Source organism: Melanerpes formicivorus, unplaced genomic scaffold (genome assembly GCF_026170545.1).
Source record: "Melanerpes formicivorus ecotype bairdi unplaced genomic scaffold, bMelFor1.0.p_v2 SCAF_21, whole genome shotgun sequence".
Taxonomy (NCBI): Eukaryota; Metazoa; Chordata; class Aves; order Piciformes; family Picidae; genus Melanerpes; species Melanerpes formicivorus.
This window is the reverse complement of record NW_027142373.1, coordinates 4424136-4447476: the sequence shown is the minus strand read 5'-3', so window position 1 is coordinate 4447476 and position 23341 is coordinate 4424136. Positions and strand designations below refer to the sequence as shown.

At 42.1% G+C, this 23341-nt stretch overlaps 1 protein-coding gene across 5 annotated transcripts in view; it reads right to left on the bottom strand.

Annotated features, from left to right (window-relative positions):
* CEP112 (centrosomal protein 112) overlaps positions 1 to 23341 on the bottom strand; it is a 167518-nt gene that overhangs the window by 6077 nt on the left and 138100 nt on the right. For 4 of the 5 annotated variants that reach the window (XM_068151137.1, XM_068151138.1, XM_068151140.1 and 1 more), the window contains one exon: positions 11786 to 11875. In XM_068151137.1, coding sequence (XP_068007238.1) covers positions 11786 to 11875 — 90 coding nt within the window. Of the gene's footprint in view, positions 1 to 11785; positions 11876 to 23341 lie in introns of those variants that run through there. The other variant, XM_068151142.1, reaches the window with a different exon arrangement.

Sequence of the window (23341 nt, the reverse complement as noted above, 5' to 3'; positions counted from 1 at the left end):
TGTACTTAACTTCCAATAGGATTAACTGCTTAATTTAAATTAAGCAAGTACTTAGGTGTTTTTCTGGATTAGCAGCTGAATATGTAAATAAAGGATAAAAGGGATTCAATATCAGATTAATTTAGAAAATATCTTTCAACTTCCAAACTGAATCTTTTTGCCAGTGATTTACACACCAACACCATCTTGTCATAACTTTATTTTTGTTACCAGGTTGTTTAAATCCATCACTGCAACCACAAATCAAAGCCTCACTCATGGGTCTGAAGAAGCCACAAGTTACAGCCTCCAGCTGACAAGCTGCACACAAGTTTATCCACCTGAGAACCCAACACAAAGGTCACTGCCAGATGTGCCAGTTGCCACCCTATGGAACAAGTAGGTCCTGCCAAGAGATGCATTATGCAGAACACAACAATCAGTTCACATAATCATAGCATGGTTTGGGTTGGAAGGGACCTTAAAGATCATCTAGTTCCAACCCACCCCCACCATGGGCAGGGACACCTCCCACCAGCCCAGGTTGCTCAAGGCCTCATCCAACCTGGCCTTGAACACCTCCAGGGAGGGGGCATCTACAACCTCCCTGGACAACCTGTTCCAGTTTCTCACCACCCTCACTGTAAAGAATTTCCTTCTAATCTCCATTCTAAATCTACTCTCCTCAGGCTTCAACCCATTCCCTGTTGTCCTGTCACTACAAGCCCTTGTACACACAAATGAACAACTTGAGGGCAAGTCGGGCCCCTGGGATGGAGGGTTTCTGCTGGTTGGGTCACCCCAACATACTGACAAAGTCATCATCCAGATCCTCTTACTCATTAAATCTTTATTATCCAAATTCAGGGAGGAAAAACATTTTGCTGTTCTGCCTGCCTGTTTCTGCTCCTGTCTCACCAAGAGCAAATGCAACGTGTTGAATTAACTGAAATATATGTTTCTGCTCTGTCAAGGTCCCCACCTGAATGAGCTGTTGGCTCAGAAAATATTTATCCTGGCAAAGCACCTATGCTTAACTTTGTAAGCCTTTATAGAAATAGTAGCATAAATTTATCAGAGTAACTTTTAAACCTATAAATTTTGATCACTGGTTTATGCACACACAGAGTTCAAACAAGGTTTCCTGCCTCACCGTGGGTTTCGCTTTAGATTTGCATAGTGGCATCCCTTGGAGTTCCCAAGGAAAGCCTCTGATTGCTGATTTGCATAGAGATTTGGAGATTTCTTTTGCAGGTTGGAATGAGTCATAGCCAGAACTTTCCTAAGGTTTCATCAGATTGGGTTACTTCTTTTGTATTGATAAGAAGGACGTGCAACTGTTGGAGCAGGTCCAGAGGAGGGCCATGAAAATGTTCAGAGAGCTGGAGCACCTCCTCTGTGGGGACAGGCTGAGAGACCTGGGGCTTTTCAGCCTGGAGAAGAGAAGGCTAAGAATCAGTTCACAGAATCATAGAATGATTTATGTTGGAAGGGACCTTAAAGATCGTCTAGTTCCAATCCCCCTTCCATGAACAGGGACACCTCTCACCAGCCCAGGCTGCTCAAAGCCTCTTCTAACCTGGCCTTGAACACCTCCAGGGAGGTGGCATCCACAACCTCCCTGGGCAACCTGTTTCAGTGTCTCACCACACTCACTGTCAAGAATTTATTCACAGCATCTTCCTCAGGGGCCAGACATGCAGCAAGAGCCCTTTATTACCATTTATCCTAGAGGGAAGTAAAGACAATTTAATTCTAAGTAGATGCAACAAAAAATTTCATACAGCTTTGTGGGTGAAATAATAATGTTCTCATTGTGCAAGTGTTCTTTCCAACAGGTCAATGGTTTTAATTGTTTCATCTGCAAGTGTCCTCTAAATAGATGCTTTCAAAAGACTGCTAATGGTGCTATGAAGTCTGCAAAGCAGCAAGGGGACCTCTGCTTTTGACAAAGGTGTTTCTTGGAATGTCAGGAGGAAATATAGCCTTGGCTGGCTGAAAATGGAGAAGGAAAGTGAGAAACAAGCCCTAGTAGTCCAGGTATCCCTAGTATTGGTTGGAGGTAATTTCTTACCCTATTTCTGAGAGAGGACATGCACTTTTTTTTTCAGTGAAAACTGTTCTTTGGGCACCAACTGCAATTCGCTTGTTTGCGAAGACCAAATGTATCACTTTTGAGGGGGCTCACTAATTGCATCACAATAAGATGAAAATAAGATCTCCGCTGTTTCCTGCCATATTCTGATGAACACCATGCTGATATTTTTGGCTGATGTTGCTATCAAGGTTTATTGACCCACAGGATTAAAACAGTGCCTGGCAAAAATCTAAATCACTTCCAATAACTGAAACACAGCAGAAAGTGGGCTAATGTACGCTAATTTTAATGGGGGAAGGGTTTTCTTTTTTTAACACTTACTTTTGACCAATGAAAGCTGTGTCTGTGGGGACTTCAATTTTTTGTGTGTGTTTGCCTTAAAGGCTTTTTTGTTCTTTTATAGCCTCAAGCTGCCTCCCTAGGATCCACAAATACTGTGTCTCCTCTTGCACTCTTGAGAGATGTTTAAAATTGCCCATTCTTCAGCCCTCAGGAGGGCTTTGGTCTGCTAGATGAGGATAGCTCTATTTCATTTGCTGTTGTGTTCATTTTTCTTCAGTCCTGAGAAAGCTTTTCTTTCTCCCTTTTTTTTTTTAAAAAAGAAAATTAATTTTGGTGAGTTGATTTAATCCATGAACCCCCAGGAAGATTTTATAGCTTTTAATATTAAGCTGCCACACTGGCCTTTGTTTATTCAGGTTGGTGGCTAACATATGAGGTTTAAAGTTTTGCCATCAATCATCTTTGGTGTCAGTAGAAAGAACAGAAAGCTGAAGCTGCCACACGTAGCTCATGTGTGCTTAGTCAGGGGAGACAGCAGGGGAAAAAAAAGAAGAGGAAAAATACTCACAGGATTACACAAAGTGGTGCAAAAAGCAGGGAAGTTCTCATCTCACAGACTACAAGGAGATCTTGTAGGAGTTGGGCACTGAATATTCTCAAAAGAGATAAAAGTTGGCTTTGATTCTCCAAAGAGAAATCTCCAAACTTGAGCTTTCCACTTGGTCAGGCCTGGCCCAACACTTTTCAGCAGTGTAAGAGGAGTTTCAGTTTTACTACTTCAAGGACTCTTCAGGTGGCACAATTCAGTTTTGCAGCTACTCATCTCTAAAAGCTGCAGAGGGAGGTTTGTAGGGCTGGGTTAGAAGCAGATAAGAACACAGGACCAATCAGGAACAAGTCTCATGGACACCCAGGTGCAATGGAGTCACTCTTTCTTTTTTTTAAAGAAAACCTCAAGCACACCCAGGAGAAGTAGATCTTATGTTTGCAAGGAACATTTCAGATCTCTCAGGTTGGACAAGAATAGTTAATTTGAGCTTGGAACCTTCTGAAACCATTTCTCCTAATGATGAATCGAATGAAGAATTCACTTGTTCAACGAAGAACAAGATCTGAACCTTTGTTTTCTCACAACAGAGTCAAATCTGTATATCTGCTGCTTTGTAATCTAGGTCCTCTCTTATTTCAGGCGGTGGGAATGCCTGTTCTTACTGTGCAGCTCACACTGAAATATGGTTCTTCCAAATTTAGAGAACTAGAATGCAATGTGATACAAATGTTCTCAAGTTCTTAAGAAAAGTAATGAAGGCCATAAATCGCCTGCCTTTGGCTCAGCTGAAAACGGTAACCCAGCAAGATCAGCTGAGCAAGTTATTTTGTCAAGTGTACACCATGTTGCTCTCCACAGAGAAAAAATACTGCTGGAAAGCCTCCTCTGTTCTGACAGTTCCAATAAAACATAAATTGATGGCATGTCCTCTTTGTTTTTTTCTGTCTTTAGCTAGTAAACCATCCAAGTGTCCAAAACATTTTTGCCTTCTTGTTTTACTAACCCACAGGGACCTCCAGTTACGCCAAGCTGCTCGCTGCACGCTGAACTCTTTCCTCCAAGTCCTTTTCTTGTGCCAACCTGCATCCAAGAGGTCTTAGTACTTCAGTGGCTTGTATTTCGATATCTTTCTCTTCTTAACCAAGATCTCCCACCTGGAAAATTTTCTGTTTGTAGTTAAGCAAGCTGAGCCTATAGAATTCATGGCTGCAGAGGAAGGGAAGGCAGGCAAGGCTTTTTAAAGAAAAACACCAGTGGGCTGCACATGGCAAGTCCAGCATTCCTGGGATTAGGCGAGCTGGAGAGGAATAAAAGCTTTCACTGTCAACACCACAGAACAACCAGGAATGTTGTGGCTAGAAAATTCACGCTCTTCTCTCAACCTCCCCCTCTCCAGGGCTCTGCTATTGTTCCATCTGGGAATTGAAGGAGCCCTGACTTCTTTTCCCCTCCTTACAAATGACTCATGGCAGATGCCATCTTTGTCCCCAAGTGCTATTTCCTCCAGCTCTTGTCAATGCCATCCTTTCATTGCTGGAGAGGTCATTCCTGCACCACGTGGGTTCTCTCCTCTATGAGGTGAAGAGGACTTAGGATGTGGCTCATAGCCCCAGACTTGGAAGAACAAAATCTGAACTAGTCCAGCCATGAACCCATGCTGCTGGGCCAAAGCTGAGCACACATGGCATTCATTTCTGGCTTTGTCGATTGCTAATTGTGCTATCAAGAGAATTAAATATGAAATAATGCTATAAGCATCCCTGACACCACCACTGGAATGTATTTATGTACTTCAGTTGTGCATTCCAGCATGTCCTACCTTCCCCATAATCCTTTCCATCTTGGGGGGGGGGGTCTGAATGTGGAGGTGCTGAGTGCTTGCCAGTGCCAGAGAGAGCTGACACAGCTCAGCAGCAGGATTAGGCTCAGTATTCTCACACTGACTGTGTGAACAAGCAAATCTTTGTAGATAATAATCAAAAGCTACTTTTACTACCACCATTTCCCCTTCTTTCAAGAACAAAAATCTAATCTGCATCTCAAGTGGAAAACAGGCTGTTGAGTTTACAAAGCATCATCGGTAGGAGTCTGCTCTGCTTTGGATGTGGCACAGGTGAGGATGGGTAGTGTTGGGGACAGCCATGGCTGCGCTTCCCAGATGGACTTCTGATGGATGGCATTTGGTGTTGATTAAACTGCAAACAAATAACACTTTAGAATGTAAATGATGTCAAAGATCAGCATCAAGCTGGCTTTTTTCAGTCCTTTTTAGCTTCATCCAGACACCTCATCCTCTACAATAGCAAAGCCTGTGTTGCTGAGAGCCCACACAGGAATCAAGGTCACTCTGCACTTCTCTTCTGTCATCCAAATGGCTCCTCCATGCATTCCCATTTCTTCTTTTTCCTTATTTCCCTGAAATAAATACCAGCATCACTGCCCCTTGCAGTCCTACTTCAAACACTTCTGAAAGAACAAAATGCCTTTAATTGAGAACCTGCAATCATACCACAGTGGCTCTGAAGCGATGCACTGCTCTCTGCAAAGGAAGATCTCTTTCCCATTCACCATCAGTTAAGATGGAGGAACTAGAGAAGTGACAGTTTAAAATACTCTCTAATTTCTGCAAGCCAGCATATGCTTCTCTTCTCTCTCTTTTTTTTTTCTTTTTGGTAAAAATTCTCTTTTTCCTTTTAGCTGTTTGCTCTGTAGTTTCTGCTTTACTCACTTTCTCCAGCTGGCCACTTGGTTCCAATAATCCACTCCGTTCCATGAAGCAGGAATATATTTGTGTATTTTCCAGTTGTGTCTGATTACCAGAGCTCACATTTGATCCCTGACTTCCACACTTACATCATCATCATCTACCTCTTTTCCCTTTGACAGTTGCACAGTTGGTGAGAGCCTTCTCTCCTGCAGTTCCTGCCATATGGAGCTCCTGGGAACTTTCAACTCCATTGATTTCCAGCTTCTTTCAAATCCCACCTGCAAATCTGTTTTTGTTTTTTTTTGTGAGTGTGTGTGTGCTTGAATCTCAGCTTCTATCTCCTTCTGCTAATTTGAAACTTCAGGCTCTACAGGAGAATTTACTATATTTGATTTAATTCTGCACTCCTTTCACAGTAAGCTGTTAAAAGGAAATGCTGTACAAGATATAAAACATAGAATTATAGATAGCAGTGGGTTGGAAGGGACATTTAAAGACCATCTGGTCTAACCCCCCTTATCTGGCAGGGACATCCCCTACCAGATAAGGTTACTCAGAGCCCCATCAAGCCTAACCTTCAATGTCTCCAGGGATGGAGCCTCCACCACCTCTCTCAGCAACTTGTTCCAATGTTTCACCACCCTTGTGGCAAAGAACTCTTCCTAATGCCCAATCTAAAACTGCCCTTCTGTAGTTCAAAAATATGGAAAAAGCAGAGTTCTGATTTATTTGAACAAAATTGAGGGGGCACTTTTGTATCAAAGTCATGAGTGAATATATGAATTGAACTGCATGTACTGGAGACACTAACCAATGTAACTCTGGTAGAACTGGGCTCCAAATGATGTTAGTAGTCATTTTATGGTCCCTAATTCAACATTGCCATGCACCTATAGGGGCATCAACATCCATGAAAGGTCCCTTCTAGAGATACAAGCAGGATCAGTCTGATTCTTCCCCATCAGCCTTGGGAAGTCTGAGAAGAGAACAACAAGAAGAAACAGGTATCTTGGTCTGTGGATGCCAAACAAGCCTGACCAGCCTGCTCTGCGAACATCAGATTCTTCAGCACTTGGATGTGGCTCTCCAACATCTTCTGTTCAATAAGAATGTTTTAAACCTGGAATTTGTTCACTGTTAGGTAGAAGAGAAATCTGCTGCTGCGCTGCCTGCAGACATTGAATCAGCAGATTGCCAGGTGACAGCTCTCAGGCTGTCTCCAACACTTTTCATTACATGCATTTGAGAAATGCTTTAGGGGAAGAAACCACCTGAAGCACACAGTACCCTCCTGACCCCAGTGCTTGGGGTGTGGGCAGAGCAGCAGATGGACAGAAGGACCCTCCTCATCCTTGCAGGACTGCAGAAAACCCAGGGTTCCTCAGATGCAGCCTCTCCGTTCCGTGCTGGTCATGCACAGAAACCACAGGAACTGTTTTAATGTGACAATATTTGGTGTCTCTGCTCTTGAAAGTCACAGCAGGAACTTCTTTCAGATCCTCATTCTCTTTCCCACCAGCCCAGAAGCTGCTGAGCCCTGGTGCCAGCGCTGCCTGCCTGAGGGGTGACTGGTCCACAGGCAGTGACAGGACAAGGGCTGCTCTCTGGGAGCCACTCCTGTGGTTTAGGAGCATTCCAATCTAGACGAAGGTTCCCATTTGTGTGGGAGCAGAAATGGGTCTCTGGGGGAAAATTCTGGAAGCAAGTCTTCCAGTCATTGTTGCTTTAAGAACTATTTGGGCCCATACCCTGGCTATAGGCATAGGTTGCTCATCTGTGTCTTACTGATTCTTTGCTCACAGCTCCAGCAATCTGCAGGCACTTGCACTGTTCCCATCAAGGGGAAGGTGTGGCAAATGTTAGAAATTGTCTGTGCTACAGAGCAGCTGAGATTTCAGAGGGATGCATCACAGCGCTCGCCTGAGAACAAATATATTTAGTTGGCATGGAAACAGCAAGTTGGGCTGAGAGTGGTAAATATCCAGCAGTCATGAAAAATGGAGCTTGTCAGAATAATAAACATTAGAGCTGAAAACTTGCTGAACGCTTTTGAATCACAGCTCTTTTACAATTATCACTCCTGCTTGCATTTGAACATGAGTGAAATCCACTTAACAAACTAAGCTGTTCTATTTCCTTCCAAATACTTCTACAACATCCTTATTCAGATAACTCCTTTCTCCCCCCCCCCCTTTTCTTTTTTTTATAATCTATTTGAGAAAATAAGAAATTAAAGGGCTGGAAATCTACACTGCTCTTCTCCTTCATTTCCTCAGTAACATTCATGAATTGAACATAATTGATTTTCTGTCTTCAGAGGATCTCTCTCCTTTAAGGCTCTATTTGCGATTTGACTGCTTGGAGTATTTTGATAGCTTGAGTATTTACAGTGCTGCTGTTTGAGATCATGAGGAACATTTCCCCTCTGTTATCCCCAGTCAAAAATTTTACACTATACTCAATCTACCCCTATAGTTAGAGACATTACAACATGGAATTAAAAGAACAGTTATTTTTGTTGTTGTTCTGAACAAACTCTTGTGTGTAAACCTTAGAAGAGAGATTCTTGGAGCTTTTAATGTGTGCCTTACAAAAGGAATTTGAAATGAAATGAGGTCTTCTAAAGAAACCTAGGTAATAAAGCAAGAGGATCATCACCATTAATTTTGATCCAGGCCCCAAGTCAGCAAAATTTGTAGCACATGCCTAAATTCCCAGACTGATGAAAGCAGAGAGCTCAGCTCTCAGTGATGTGTGTCAGTTTTAATGACACATTCACAGGATGCAAGGTCTGTTACAGGAACAATTTAGATTTTTAAACTATGACTGACAACTGCACAAAGCCAAATGACTCAAGAAAGAGAAATGCTTTTAGGAGAATGAAAGATCTTTCTCTCAGACATCTCTTACATTATGTCTCGGCACATATCAGAGACAACTAAGTGATGCACTACAGGAGTACACAATACAGGAACACAACCTAAATGGGATTAGATGATGGAAAGCTGGTTCTCAGAGTTCCACGGTACTGAGATATAAGAAACTTCAGCATTGCTTTGCAAGGAAAAAGTTTGAAAACACATATTCATAGAATGATTTGGATTGAAAGGAACTTCAAAAGTCATCCAGTCCAAATCCCTTGTTGTAAGCAGGGGACATCCTCCACTAGATCAGGTTGCTCAGAGCCTCATCAAGTCTGACCTTGAAAATCTCCATAGATGGGGCCCCAACTACCTCCCTGGGCAGTGTTCCACCACCCTCATAGTGCAGAACTTGTTCCTAACATCCACTCTAAATCTCCTCCAATTTCAAACCATTGTCCCTCATCCTGTCACTGCAGGCCTCTGGAAACAGTCCATCTGCAGCCTTCTTGTAACCCCCTTCAGATACTGGAAGGATGCTATTAGGTGTCCTTGGAGCCTTCTCTTCTCCAGGCTGAACAGCCCCAGGCCTAGGAAGCCTCCCAGACTGCTTTACCTTTACACATCCCTCAGAGAACACTGCCATACTGCACCACTGCTGAAATAACACAGATACAAGATGATTGCATCTACTCACGGGGTAGAGAATGGAGAAAGTGAACAGGAGCAACCACAAGTTCATACAAGAGCATGAAGTACTGGAATGGAATAATTCCTTCAAAACAACAGCTTCTCTCCAACTGCAGCACCATGCTTACTACGAGACAGCTCAGGGCTTGCCACCAGTGTCCTTCTAGCATATCCCCCCCCACCTTATTTATAGGACAGCTTGTCTCTGTCTCTCTGGATAATTACAATACAGAAAGGTTAACTCTGTGTGATCACCAGAGGGTTATTGTAACAAAGAGCTAAGCTTGAAGGCTCTGTCAGTCACTCAGAGAGACCCAAGAGTTATAAGGACATTGCACTGAAAAAAAGCCAAACATGGAGCACCAAGATACCACCCAACAAGCCATAACGAGAAACAGCTTTGTATTTTTAATTAAAAGCACAACAAAATGTTGTGGGTTTTTTTTTTTTTCATGTCTCATTCATTTGTTTGTTGTTGTTATAGAATCAAAACAGAAGATTTTTCCTTTTAATGAAAAGCAGAAGCTGTTTAACCCTCTCTCCTCCTCATTTCTAGACATGTAAAAGCTCAGAAGAGTGGCCTTTGTAACAGTGCCAGCACAAATTTGGGTGTTTTATGCAATTCTGACTCAGACAGCATTTGGTAAAGCAGAAAACAAGTTCTACATTACTGCCTTAAATATTTCAACTCCCTGATGTGCTGATGAGTCCTTAGCTACTGTTAATACTTGAGGAACATGTTTACAGGTAGCCTGGCCAAGCCATACTAACTGGAAATATGTCAGAGCTGTCATTTTTGCATTTTTCTTCTGGAGAGATAAGCAGAACTAATGCAGTAACGAGTCACACTAACAGCTTCCATAATGTTTGTCTGCAAAACAGACCAAAGCCACCTAAACAAAAACACCCTCAGTGGCTCCAGCTTCTTCAGAGAGTCCCAACGGCTGAATGGCAGAGACAAGACTGTTGAGGAACTTGGGGATGAGTCTGCTACATATTAGGACCTTGCAGGAAAAGCTCTAAGCTGGATGGTTCAATGCTGCAGTGTCACTTGAACAACATTTCTGTTCCATTTATACTGGGGAAAGCAGGATGTTACCAGCTGAGCTAGTCCTTCGTTAATTGTGTGTGGTTGGAATAGTCCTGTAGAACCACAGACTCTGAGAACTGCTTCAGTTGGAAAAGACCTCTAAGATCAATGAGCCAAACTGTTAACCTGACATCACCATGGCCATTAAACCATGTTCTGAAGTGCTGTGTCCACACTTTTTTTGACCACCTCCAGGGATGCTGATTCCGCCACCTCCCTGGGCAGCCTGTAGGTTGGTTTGGACCAAGTGCCTGTGTAAGAGAAAGCCCTGAAGGCAGAAAGGGAGGACCATCCTATGAATGTGCATGTCTAGCCTTCTACTTCTGTATTTCACAAGTCATTTTTCATTTGTTCTTTTGGATCCTGTCTCAAAATAGATCAGAATAAAAGCAAAACAGCAGTAGCAAAGATTAAAGAAAAAACTATGGATAAGAAGAGACTTGGAGGATTCCTCTGATGATGTGCAGGCCAGTGCTGTTCTCTGGGAGGGACAGCCATGCACCAAAGACCTGATTTTCCTTCTTCTTTTCCAGGAGACTCTTTGAAGCCCAAATGCAATACTTGCAGGGCCAGCTCATGCATTACACCAAACTCCTGCAATGCTGCAAGGACTGCAGCTAAGGGTGAACCTGGCCCAACATCTCCAGATGTTGGGGAGGCAGAGGGGGAAGGGAACAGGACAGCTAATAACTGACTCTGCTAAGAGGAAATACATGAACATAAACACCTGTGTGCAAGAAGGATGACAGCAGGAGAAAGAATATTTAAGATCCATGATAATTTTTCTTTTACAACCACCCAAACTTAACCATTCCTGCAGGTATAGGTTTAGAAATACCTGACACAGGACACGTGTTATGGACACTGTTTACTCAGCACTGAGTACATTTGTTAAATGCTGCAAAAGCTGATTTGCATTAGGAATCTGTAAATCCATGTGACTCAGCTACCCACCAGCTGTGCATTTTCCTGAATACTTCAATTTAATCTAGTTTGAATGCAGATCATTGACTTTCTGTTTCAACATTAAGTCTGTAAACTCTACACACTATTTTGCTTGAAGCACATTAAATCTCTGATTTCACTCAATTGTCCAGAATGATTTTAGCACTAGGAATCATATGGAACTGTTTACAGACAACATGCCAGGACAATGAATGCAGAGATCAGGAATAAAGATTATTTTTAGCTCACTTATTGTCCAATTAGAATTCTCTTCCTACAAACCATTAAACAACAGGTTAGAATAGTCTCAGAAAGCTCTAGCAAAGCAGTTCAGAATAAATGCATCATTTAACAGCTAGAATAGTTGAAATACCAACTTGAAATAGAGAGCACGAGATAAGTATTTGCCTGTAGGGTTCAGACAGTTTAATTCTCTTTTATTACCAAGAAAACAGAGAAGAAAGCTAGCTGAGAATTTTGCAGGAAAATATGTGCTTTTGCTTTGAAGCAAGATATTCTTTTTAAACATCAACCCTCCTTGCCCAAGGGAAGAGGATGGTGGGGGGGACACAGCAGCCAGTACCTGATCATGGAACTCCAGCTCCCTGCACTGCAGCTTCTTCTCTGCAACCCGCAACTGCACGCGGTAACTTTCCACTTCATCTTGTAAGGCCTGAAACAATACCAAGGGATGCAAAACACAGGTAAGAAATGTGGGATGGCAGAAAAACTTCTGGGTAAAGCGTTTCCATGAGCTGATCAAGCTAACAACACAGCATCAGTACAGCTCTTCAGCTAGAGGGGCTGCCAGCCATACAGGATAGCTGCTGAGACATGACAGACCCAGTTTGACTATTCTTGACTGTTGGATTTGGTGATCTTCGAGGTCTTTTCCAACTGAAACAATTCTGTGATTCTCTTGCAAAGTTACTCTGCACAGGCAGAACCATAGACTGAACAGAAGTTAAATTTTCATGGTTCTATCTTATGCATACTACAAATATAATAAATATCTTCAAAGGCTGCAAGGGAAATGGAAATGCTGCAATTGCAAAAGCAGTTGTTGCAATTGCAAATGTCTCAGGTTTTTGATACCATCCCATTTGTACAACCTGTGCTTCCTAAGAACACTTTTGCAGCGTGCCAATAACTTTTCCTTTAAGCCAGAGGAATAATCCTCTCTCTGGAAAACCATGTCTGGAATTTGCAGTGAAAATGTATTCCATATTCCTGAGACAGGATGCTGGCCGAGATGAGGGGCTCCCTTCCCTCCCTGTAGCGAAGTCTAGCATATGATCTACAAATGAAGTCTAAATGGCAATAAATAAAAGGAATATTATGATCATGTCACTTCACCACAACTCTCCAGTCTTTATTTAGCTCAGAATCACTTCTAAACCAAGCTCATAAAATGCATCAGCAAATTTATTTTGTCATGGCTGTTGTTCTGATGTATTTATTCCCCTTATTCTATATATTCTCTATTTGTTCTTCTTAGATATTTATTTTGATTCCAGCAGCCCCTCCAGAGCCTTGATCTTTTTTGTTGTTGTTGTTGTTACATGCTGAACAAAAGAACAGTCATGCCCCAAGGACCTGATAGTCTATGTTAGTTCCAACAGATACACAGCAAACAAACAATACCGAGTCTCACAGTTGCTTCTTCTAAAAGTTTCCTCCTCATTGTTGGATGTTTGAATACACAACTTACCACTTACTTACACGTTTACTAAAAGCTTACTTATGTTGTCAGCTTGAATGAAGGCATTGTTAACTGCAAGTGCTGGCTTGAAGCAAAGTGCACACAATGTGATGTGAGATTGACACCAGGCACAGAGGTGTCTGTGGCAGCAGCCAAGGGAATATTTGGAGTTATCTTTTTTATGCCAGGAAATCAGGGCACTGCTACCCATTGGCTGAAAAGTGTGGTGTGGAGTCAGGACTGGACCTGGGGAGGGACTTGGGCTGCAGATTTGCTAGAAATCACAGAATCACAGAAAACATCCAGTTGGAAGAGACCTCAAAAATCATCCGGTCCAACCTTTGACCCAGTTTAGGGTCAATCCTAAGCCATGTCCCTAAGCACCATGTCCACATGCTGCTTAAACACCTTCAGGGATGGTGATTCCACCACTGTCCTGGGCAGCCTGTTCCAATGTTTGATAATCCTCTCTGTGAAGAAATATTTCCTAGCATCCAGCCTGAACCTCCCTTGGTGCAGCTTGAAACCATTTCCTCTGGTCCTGTTGCAGTTGCCCCCTCCTCGCTCCTACCTCCCTTCAGGTAGCTGTAGAGAGCAATGACACCAAAGGTTGCTTCTCTCAGGCAACTTGTGACAAGATGAGAGGGCATGACCTGAAGCTGCACCAGAGGAGGCTTATGTTGGATGTTAGGAAGCACTTCCTCACGGACAGTGAGGAATGGACTGGAATGGACTGCCCGTGGAGGTGTTTAAGGAAAGAATGGATGTGGCACTGGTCTAATCAGTGTGGTGGTGTTAGCTAATAGGCTGGACTTGATGATCTCAGAGGTCTATTGCAGCCTCAGTAACCCTGTGATTCCAGTGCTGCTTTTAAAAAGAGCTGGGAGGCAGAGAGACCTTCTGCAGGGAGCTCTAGAAAGGAGAGCCCAGCAAGTCCATGGACTCTTGGTGTGCTCTGCAGAGCACGTGATAAGGGCAATGTTTGCTTCCTCCACGTAGAACACCCCTGTGTAACCCAGGATCACTAAACGTACTCACAGTGCAAAGATTTAACAGGAAAAAAAAGCCAACAACCCTGCTCTTTTCCACAGCACTGAAATACTGCACTCTCAAATCATTTACAGGATAAAATTGCTATTGAGATAAGATAAGAGGACTACTTATGATAGATCTTGCACATTGGTTTGAAGTGATGCCAGGCATTAACTTTAAAGACTTCTAGCTATAAGACTATTACATGTTCTGATGCCAAAAATTTTAACCAGACCCAAGCATGAACTTCAAATCTGCCCAGGGACTTTTATGCTATCACTGCTTCTGAGAAATGTTGAAATCCAGGCTTTGAATATATAACCAGTCTTCAATAGTCAACAAGTCCTGCAGTACCAGGAATTTGCATTAATAGGATGAAACCTCTGTGTGAATTGCAGGCTTTTTTATTATTATATTATTATTATTTTCTTTTTGTGCATTTCATTTTGTAAGCTAAAACATAAACAAGCATACTTGGATTTAAAAACTCAAAATGATCAGGGCACGCAATGCAGATATGCAAGAAGGAGCTGCTTCACGTAGCAGGAGTATCACCACAGACCCCATTAATGACGAAAGTCTCTGCCATCGCTCTGAGTGTCCAGAGTAACCAGTACAGGATGACTCTCAGCTACACTCACAGAGCATGTTTTGGATAAACTCTGAGGCATGTCCTATTTTTCTTTGCTGCTTCCACAGGATCAGCTCCAGTGCAAAGAGCTTGGTATAGTGAAAAATGAGGCGGGAGGAAACCTCACTACACGTCAGTTGTCCTATCTGGACTCCTTCCTAGTGCTCCAAAGCAACTTTCACAGGACTTTGAAGATGGTCAAGAGATAGCATGCATAGGTATCAATTGGTATGTATATATGTACCTATCTCTCTCAGATTTCTGTCACACTCCATGACACCAATCTGCAAGTACTGAATATAAAACAGGATCTGAAATAGTTCCTGGTGAAGACAGCAATCACATGATGGCAAAGGAAAGAGCTGGTACACTGCTGCTTCCTTCTCCACTTTCACTCATTTACAATACAGAAGTACATTTTGCTTCCCTTCCCAGCCTTCCTGAAGGTCCCCTTCAGCTACTGAAATGCAGCTATAGGATTTCCCTGAGACTTCTCCAGGCTGAACAACCCAATTATTTCAGCCTGCCTTCACAGCAGAGGTGCTCCAGCCCTCTGATCATCTTGGTGGCTCTCCACCTCCAGCAGGTCCATGTCTTGTGTTGGGGGACCTTAGAGCTGTACACAGTACTCCAGGTGAGGTCTCACCAGAGCAGAGTAAAGTGGCAGAATCACTTCTCTCAACCTGCTGGCCACACTTCTTATGATGCAGCTCAGGCTGCCATTGGCCTTCTGGGCTGCAAGTGCACACTCCTGGCTCCTGTCCAGCTTCTCATCCACCAGCACGCCCAAGGCCCTTTCTGCAGGGCTGCTCCCAATTTCATCTTCCTCCAATTTTCCAACCACATCATAACTGGCTGTTGGTACACTTTGTATTGGGATGGCAGAAAAAAAGACTCAAGATGAAGGGGAAAAGCCTCCTTAGATCAAGCATGAATACCTCTAACTTGACCATTTTTTGGCCCATTGCTGTGCTGCCTACCAGCTCTCCAGCCCATCACTTTGTAGAATTTAGTTCTGTGTATAAAGACTGTTCCACAAGTAATTAATGCTCATTTGAGTATTGCAGCTTTCTTACCAGCACAAGGACACAAAAAAGAGCAAGCCCAAATGATCAGTATTTGATCAAAGCCACGCCATAAAGAAAAGTAACATCAAAAATCTCATGGCTGCTGTAGATTCCTGCATCCCATTAGCTCTGCAAATAGTAATTAGAAGTAAGCAAGTTTGTTACCCATGATTTTAATTTTCGAGGAGGATTCAGGATGGCTGTCATGAATAATGCACCCTTTTGAAGATCACACTGAAAATTCTCTCTATTGTCAAAAAGCTTCACACGCAGTGGCCAGAGCCTGAATGCTGATAGCTGCTTCTGAAGCTACCCAGCACCCTCAAATCTTTTTTCTGCATCTAACAGAGAAGCTTTGGTCATGGAGAAGACTCTTAAAAGCAGCAGATGACTTCCCCCAGGTACACCATGGAACATCTCTTTTGTGAAATCAAACAATGGTGGGGTTTTTTTGGTTGGAAATGCTGCAGCTTCAAAGTACACATTGTCCCAAAAGTAAGAGAACTTCTGTTTAATAACTGCTGAGATGAAGCAAAGGGGATAAAAAAAAATAATAGAAAAGGGGTCAATTTTTAACTATCAGAGTTGGCTTTTTTCCCCTTGAATGGAAAATGAAGCCTATCTTATTTAGTTAAGTTTTTCCAGGTACAGAATGAATCCCTGTCCCTAGCTTTGCTAAGCTGCCTTACATCACTGGTATAAGGACAGTATCTTTTTTTTTTTCAGTTAAACCAGCTTTCAAATGCCATGTAAACATGTTTGCTGTTGAAAGTCTACACCATACCTGACCTTGGAAGTGCTTTGTGTTGGCCTGAGAACAAAGAAATGAAATGTTTTGCTTTCCAGCCCAGATATCCTACACTTTGAAAAGCACTTAAAAATGTAAATGAGATAATAAGCTCTCCTGCAACAATGTGGGTGAATTACAGCTGTATAAAAGGAACATTCATTTGATTGATTTGCAAAAAATGGAAAGGATCCTAAAATAAAATCATATCGTGAAGGTTTTGGCTGCGTACAACACTGAGAGACACAAGAAGGATGGAAAATATACCCCTGGGAATATACTACTGAAATATTACGGTCAGATTTTGGGACCTGAAGGTGGATGAGTCCCTCACTGCGATACCCAAAGTATTGGGGTACTGGCTGATTTCTGGGTAGGTTCTCTGCCCCACCCCCAGCTCTTTCCCTCCACCCCTCCATTATTCTGGTGTAGTTTGATTATCACCAGCAAAATATTGAATGAAGTCAATTTCAAACCCAACTCATGGTAACTGGAGCAGCTCAGAGTCAAGATGTGGAGCGAGTGCAGAGCTTGTTCTGCACGGCTTGCAGAGATGCTGGGATGCTGCATGAGACTGGAGGAGCTCAGCCTGGCTCTGGGTGCCAGCCTCAGCCTGCAAAGGAGGGATTGCTTTAAAAAAAAACAACAACAAACCAACAACTTGTAAAGCACATAGTTCTGACAGGGAGCCATAGAGAGACAAAAAGGTACGGTGCCAGCATTACAAAATCCCTTTTCAAGGCAGGAATAAATTTTTTTGGCATTAGTTACAGGGCTTAATCTAAATCAACTAAAAGCTGGTAAGAGAAAGAGTTCTAAGAATCACAGGAACAAGTATGAAATGGGAATCTAGGAAGGATTTAGTCTTTAATATATGAAAACTGATTTGATTATCCTTTAACCACAGGATATTGTAAAAAAAGAAATGTTGGATTCCCTGAAAGAAAATCAACTTCTGGAAGCATTATATAAACTGAAATCATGACAAGTTGGTAGTGATTACTGATGTGAAGATACCATATTTACAAAGGGGTGGTGCATTGCTTCTTCAACCTGAAATAACTTCCAATTTTGGTGTGTTCTTGAGCAGACAGAACTTGATGCCTGCTCTCATCACATCATTGACAAGTCTGGGATCAGGATGATTTATTTCTCTGGTACTGAGGGTTGAATAAATAAGTGACAGTTAGAAGGAAAGGCAAAACCTTCTAACAAATGTTAAATACCAAAGTATTTTCACTTTGAAACAAAAATGTATCAGCAGGAAAGTCATTGCTCATCCTGATCAGACGATGTCAGGTAATGGCAGAAGGGGTTTTGGATATACATCTGTAATTGTCAGGAGTTATACCAGCAACTCCACACACATGCATGTGCATCTGTATCAAGAAAAGACCTCAGTATTTATGACCAGCACACAGTAATACTACAACTAAAGGTAGTAATAGTTAGCACTTCTCATCATCAAAGAGCTTCTCAAACGTTACCAAATTAATATAATTAGTTAATGAAAGATGCAGTAATAAAAGCTACCATAATTACCTACTGTAGTTTTAATTATCTCTTTACTAATGCCCACAGAAGAAGGCTTCCACTTTATATCCTCAAAACATGTGCCAACAATACAGGCCCCTCTTTAAGTGCCTTCTAAATTCAAATTACATCCATTGATGTGTTTTCACTCCCTGTTCAGGAGAAGAAAACCCAGCTCTGCAACTCGAAAGAAAATCCATGCAAATGGTAACAAAAATCAAAGCAAATTTGCTTCTAGAAACATACATGAGGTGCTTTAAAAATAGGTCACAGAAAACACTCAGTCTTGAGTGGCAGGGGGGTTGTAACTAGATGATCTTTAAGGTCCCTTCCAGCCCAAAACATTCTATGAATCTACGAATCTCACAGCTTACAGAGTGAAATGCAGCTCTTGTTCAAAGAAAGCAAACCAGGTATCCCATCCAAATGGACATCATGATTTTTAAAGCAAGCATTATTTTTGCTAAAATATTTTGTGGACATAAGTAAATTTGTCTGGGTTTACAACAAATTGGGAAAATAGGGCTCTTGAACACCTATCATCTACCTCTGAAGACCTATTGTGTACCTGTAAAGATCTATCATGTACCTCTGAAGATCTATCATGTATCTCTGAAGACCTATCACGTATCTGAAGATCTATCATGCATCTCTGATGATTCTCTGAAGATCACCAGTGTCATGCCATGAGTCACAGCAAAACAAGTGTATTTTTAAAAAGTGAAATACTGATGCTTGAGCTAAAAGCTGTTGGTGCATCCTCAGTGCTCTTTCTGAGCTTTCACAGAGCTTTTGGCCACTGCCACTGCTCCAAACCTCGGACACCACACGCTCTCTGGGCAGCATTCCAGCACACAAATGTTTGAAAACCTCTGTACTTCTCTCCTGTTTTTGGTGTAAAGCAAAGGAAATCTTATGGTTTTAACCCAACACATATGTTTGCCCTTCACATATGGCAAAATTCCTTTCTGGTGGGAACTTTTTTGCTGTTGTTGCAACACGCTATATATCCAAGAAGTCTCCTTTGATGTTGAACTATTGCTCCACTGCTCATTATGCTACTGATTCAATATGAAAGGCAAAATTTCTGTGGTTTTTGTTAAAACAATAGCTTTGGGTTTGCAAACAAAGTTTTCCACAACCTATACACAGGGCCCAGCATTACTGCAACAGAAAAGAAAGTCTCTCTGTTATTTTGTACTGGAAATAATTGTGGTGTTTAATAACACAAATTATTCTTCCACCCTAAAGGTAACATCGCAATTACTATTATGACTGTATAGAAAATTTATGCTTTATTGTTCCTCAGGAACAGAAATTAAAACACCTAAAGCAATATTTTGCACTTTCCTTCCACTGACCTCATTACTTTTCACCATTGTCACCAACAGTATTTTTATCTTCTTTGTTCCTGCAAATCACAGAATCATAGAACAGCCCAGGCTGGAAGAGACCTTAGAGGTCATCTAACTCAACCTCCTTGACACGGGCAGGGATGCCTCTCAACTAGACCAGGTTATTCAGGGCCCCATCCAACCTGAACATCTCCAGGGAGGTGGCACCCACAACCTCTCTGGACAATCCATTCACTATGAGGGTCTTGCCACCCTCATAGTGAAGAATTTCTTCCTAAGATCCACCCTAAACCTATTCTCCTTCAATTGAAATCCATTTCCCCTTGTCCTTTCTTCACAGAGAGAGAATGTGCTGCCCAGGGAGGTGGTGGAGTCACCATCCGTGGAAGTGTTCAAAAAGGGACTGGAAGTGGCACTTGAAGCCATGGTTTAGTAGTCATGAGGTGTTGGGTGACAGGTTGGACTTGATGATCTTTGAGGTCTTTTCCAACCTGGTTGATTCTATGATTCTATCAGTGGACACTTTTGTAGAAAGTCCCCCTCCAGCCTTCCTGTACGTTCCCTTCAGGTATTAGAAGGCAAAAATAAAAAACTGGCATGCTTTCAGCATTTTCTGTGAACATCTAGATGAGCTGACCAAAGTTTTAGGACTATTCTCCTGCAAAGCCTTTAGCCATACCTCTAAAATATCTTGATAGCACCAGCAGAACTATTCCTAGCCTTAAAATCAAGCATTTGGTGCCACGGTTTAGTAGTCATGAGGTGTTGGGTGACAGGTTGGACTTGATGATCTTTGAGGTCTTTTCCAACCTTATTGATTCTATGATTTTGCTGAGTCAGGGCACAATCAACTTCGCTCTTTTGAAACGCAAAGGATGTCACAAGGTAGAGCAAAGATAAAAATTCAAAGCAAACAGCAATATAAATTATAAAGTTGCCATTTTCTTCAGGGGGAGCCAAGGAAGGAATTGTTTTCACTTTGTTTTGAGCTGCTCAGGTGATAGGAGGGAGGGGAGACAAGGTTCAAAGAGCAGTAATAAAGTGGCTTTCATGTGCTTTTCTCCAGGAACCACAAAAGCCAACAAGCAGTTGCCATGTGCCAGAGTTGCTTTGTCCGTTACCAGGACATTGCAGGGTTGTCACAATGAGGTCATTTGGACTTGTCAGCTTGCAAGATTTACTCTGATGTTTACCTGGAGTGTTTTGCTAGCATGCTTTAAAACTGGCTTGTCCTTCTCTCTCTGCAGCCTCCAGGAGTTTCATGGTCAAGAGCAGGGGCAGATGTTGCTGTAAGGAGAAAACTGCTGAACTTCCCCCCCACCCCAGCTTTCACTCTCAGGGGTGTAGACAGAAACACCAATGGTTCACATGCACCAGATAAAATGAATCTTTTAAACCCAAAGATACCATGACATCTTAAGCACACACTTAGGAAGGAAAAGTTCAAAACTCCATTTTAAACCACTTATGAGAGGATTTACCAAGATTCTGCCTAATGTTCAGCTGACGCATTGTCAAAAACATTTATCAGGAAGCTTTTGAAGCTTCTTAGCTCCCCCTTAGTTATTAAAACTTGAACTGCAGAGTTTGTTATCAGCCTCAGAGCACACACAAAATACATCAGGTATTTCTTTTTTTAAGTCAGCCTTTCAGGCTGATTTTGAGACTGTTCCACAAAAGTAAACCACTCCCAAGCAGGTTAATGTCTGAGGGATAACAGCCAACAGGCAGAACTGCTGTGCCTGATTGATCCATGATACAATTTTCAGTTCCTAATTTGCTTTTTATTAAACACTTTGCAATCAAAGGGAAGGGCAAGGATTCTGCCACTCTCAGAGCGGGTTTCCTGTGAGGACCTGATGTCAGCTTCAACATTTCCAGACAACTTCTTGAATTTTTGAAGCTGTGTCATAAGAATGTCTAAAACGTCGCCTTGATGGCAATGCTGTGCGAGGAAAAACTTGCTGCATGCAAATGAATGAGTCCAACATCTGGGGCTGCTGCTTGCTGTATTCTTACCAACAGCTCTGCTTGAGAAGAATTCCCTGCAATGATTTAGAGAATGCCTGACTCATGATAAAGCATATTTATCAATCACTCCCTGAGCAGGGCAATCCTCTCACTGCCCAGGCCTTCATTCCCAACCAAGTTTATCACCAAGCTGCCACATTAAGTGGGTGTTCGGAAACTTTACACCTGGAGATGGACCAGAGGTTCCAGTAGACCCCTAGTGCTCTTCACGTGTCTCCTTAAAATGCATTCCTTGTCACAGATGCATGAAGACTTGAAAATATAAACATTTCTAGCAGGCTTTAGAAAGCATCTTAGTCTGCTGTGCTCTTTTGAAAAGTGAATAGGAAAGGCTCTGATATTTCTAATCAATAGGCTAAGCTGATTCCCAGTAAGAACAAAAGGAACACTATTTATTTTGTGCAGTGAACTAGCAGGTGGCCTGATACTGCTGGAATTCCTCCCGTTACATGAAATAACACACAGAGAAAAGCAATCTAATAATGTCTTTATACCTTTCAAAGTAACCTTAATCAACAACATTACCTCGCGAGGCAAACCGCTGCTATTTGAACCGAACAAGAGCGAGCTTGACTCAACAGTGCCTGTGCACTCCACACGTCAGATGTGAGAGGCTGCAAAGTAATACCTCCTAAAACTATGTCTGCAAGCCAAAAAACAGGATGGTTCTTGACAGGGAAGGATGCAAGCTTGGAAAGTTGGAAATTCTTCTGCTCCAAGTCTTTAATAACCCCCACCCCAATTACATTTGCGACAAGGCATGATAATGCAATTGCTCCTGTTTAAAAGTATGTGAGAAAACTGAGCAGTTTTGAAGCTTGATTTTCTTTTTCTTTTATTTTTTTAAATCATGTTGAGATGAAGCTCATTTACTTAAAAAGAAAAAAGAAAAAAAAAGAAATGAAAAAGAACGTCCTCTGCAGCTGGTCAAACAGATTACAAAACTCTAATCTCACTAGCCTGAGGAAAACCAAAACTGTTTTTCAAGTATCTATTTTATAGAGCTCTGGCTTTATACTTTCTAAAAGAGGCATTAACAGAACTGATCAGAACATCCCAGAATGCTTCTGATCTAGCTAATCATATGACGTTATGACAGAGAGACTGGCTGTCATGATGCCAATGTTGCCAAACGTTTCTAAAATCCTTTAAGTTCATATTTTTCTCAAAAAATTAGTCATGGGTAAGATCTATTTCCGCTTCTTCAGAAGTTTTTCCCTCCATTTGAAGCTCTAGAATACGAGTACAGAATATTTTAGATAGGCAGACACAGCAAGGAACAGTATCAGGCTCCACAACCTACTTAAACATTTCTGCTAGCTTGTCATTCAAAACATAGAATCACAGAACCATGGAACTGCTGAGGTTGGAAGAGACCTTTGAGATCAAGTTCAACTGCCTGCCTGGAGTGCACAACTACTGCTAAGCTACTACCACTAAACCATGTCCCTCAGCATCACATCCACAAATCTTTTAAGTATTTCCAGGGATGGTGACTCCACCACATCCCTGGGCAGCCTGTTCCAATGCCTGACAACCCTTTCTGGGAAGAAATTTTTCCTAATACCCAGCCTGGCACAACTTGAGGCTGTTTCCTCTTGTCCTGTCACTTGTTGCATGTGCAAAGAGACCAATCCCCAACTCTTTCCAGCCTCCTTAGAGTAGTTGTAGAAGGCAGTGAGGTCTCACCCTCAGCCTCCTCTTCTGAAGACTAAAACAATCCCAGTTCCCTCCATTCCATAAGATCTCTGCTCAATGCACTTCCACAGACTTTCAGCCTTGTGAATGGCAAGTGTCAAATCTCAACAGCCACAAGACATTTTAATCATCATCCAAAATGCTCTGAACAAGAAAAAGAAGCCAGCTGGTGTCTTCCAGTTTCAGAAATTCTTGGCAAGAACATTTCTGCACAGGTAGAAAATGCTACAAGAGATTGACTGGCTGAGGAACACTTGATCAATGCTAAGTGAACAACTGCCAAACCTGTTTGGCACATCTAAA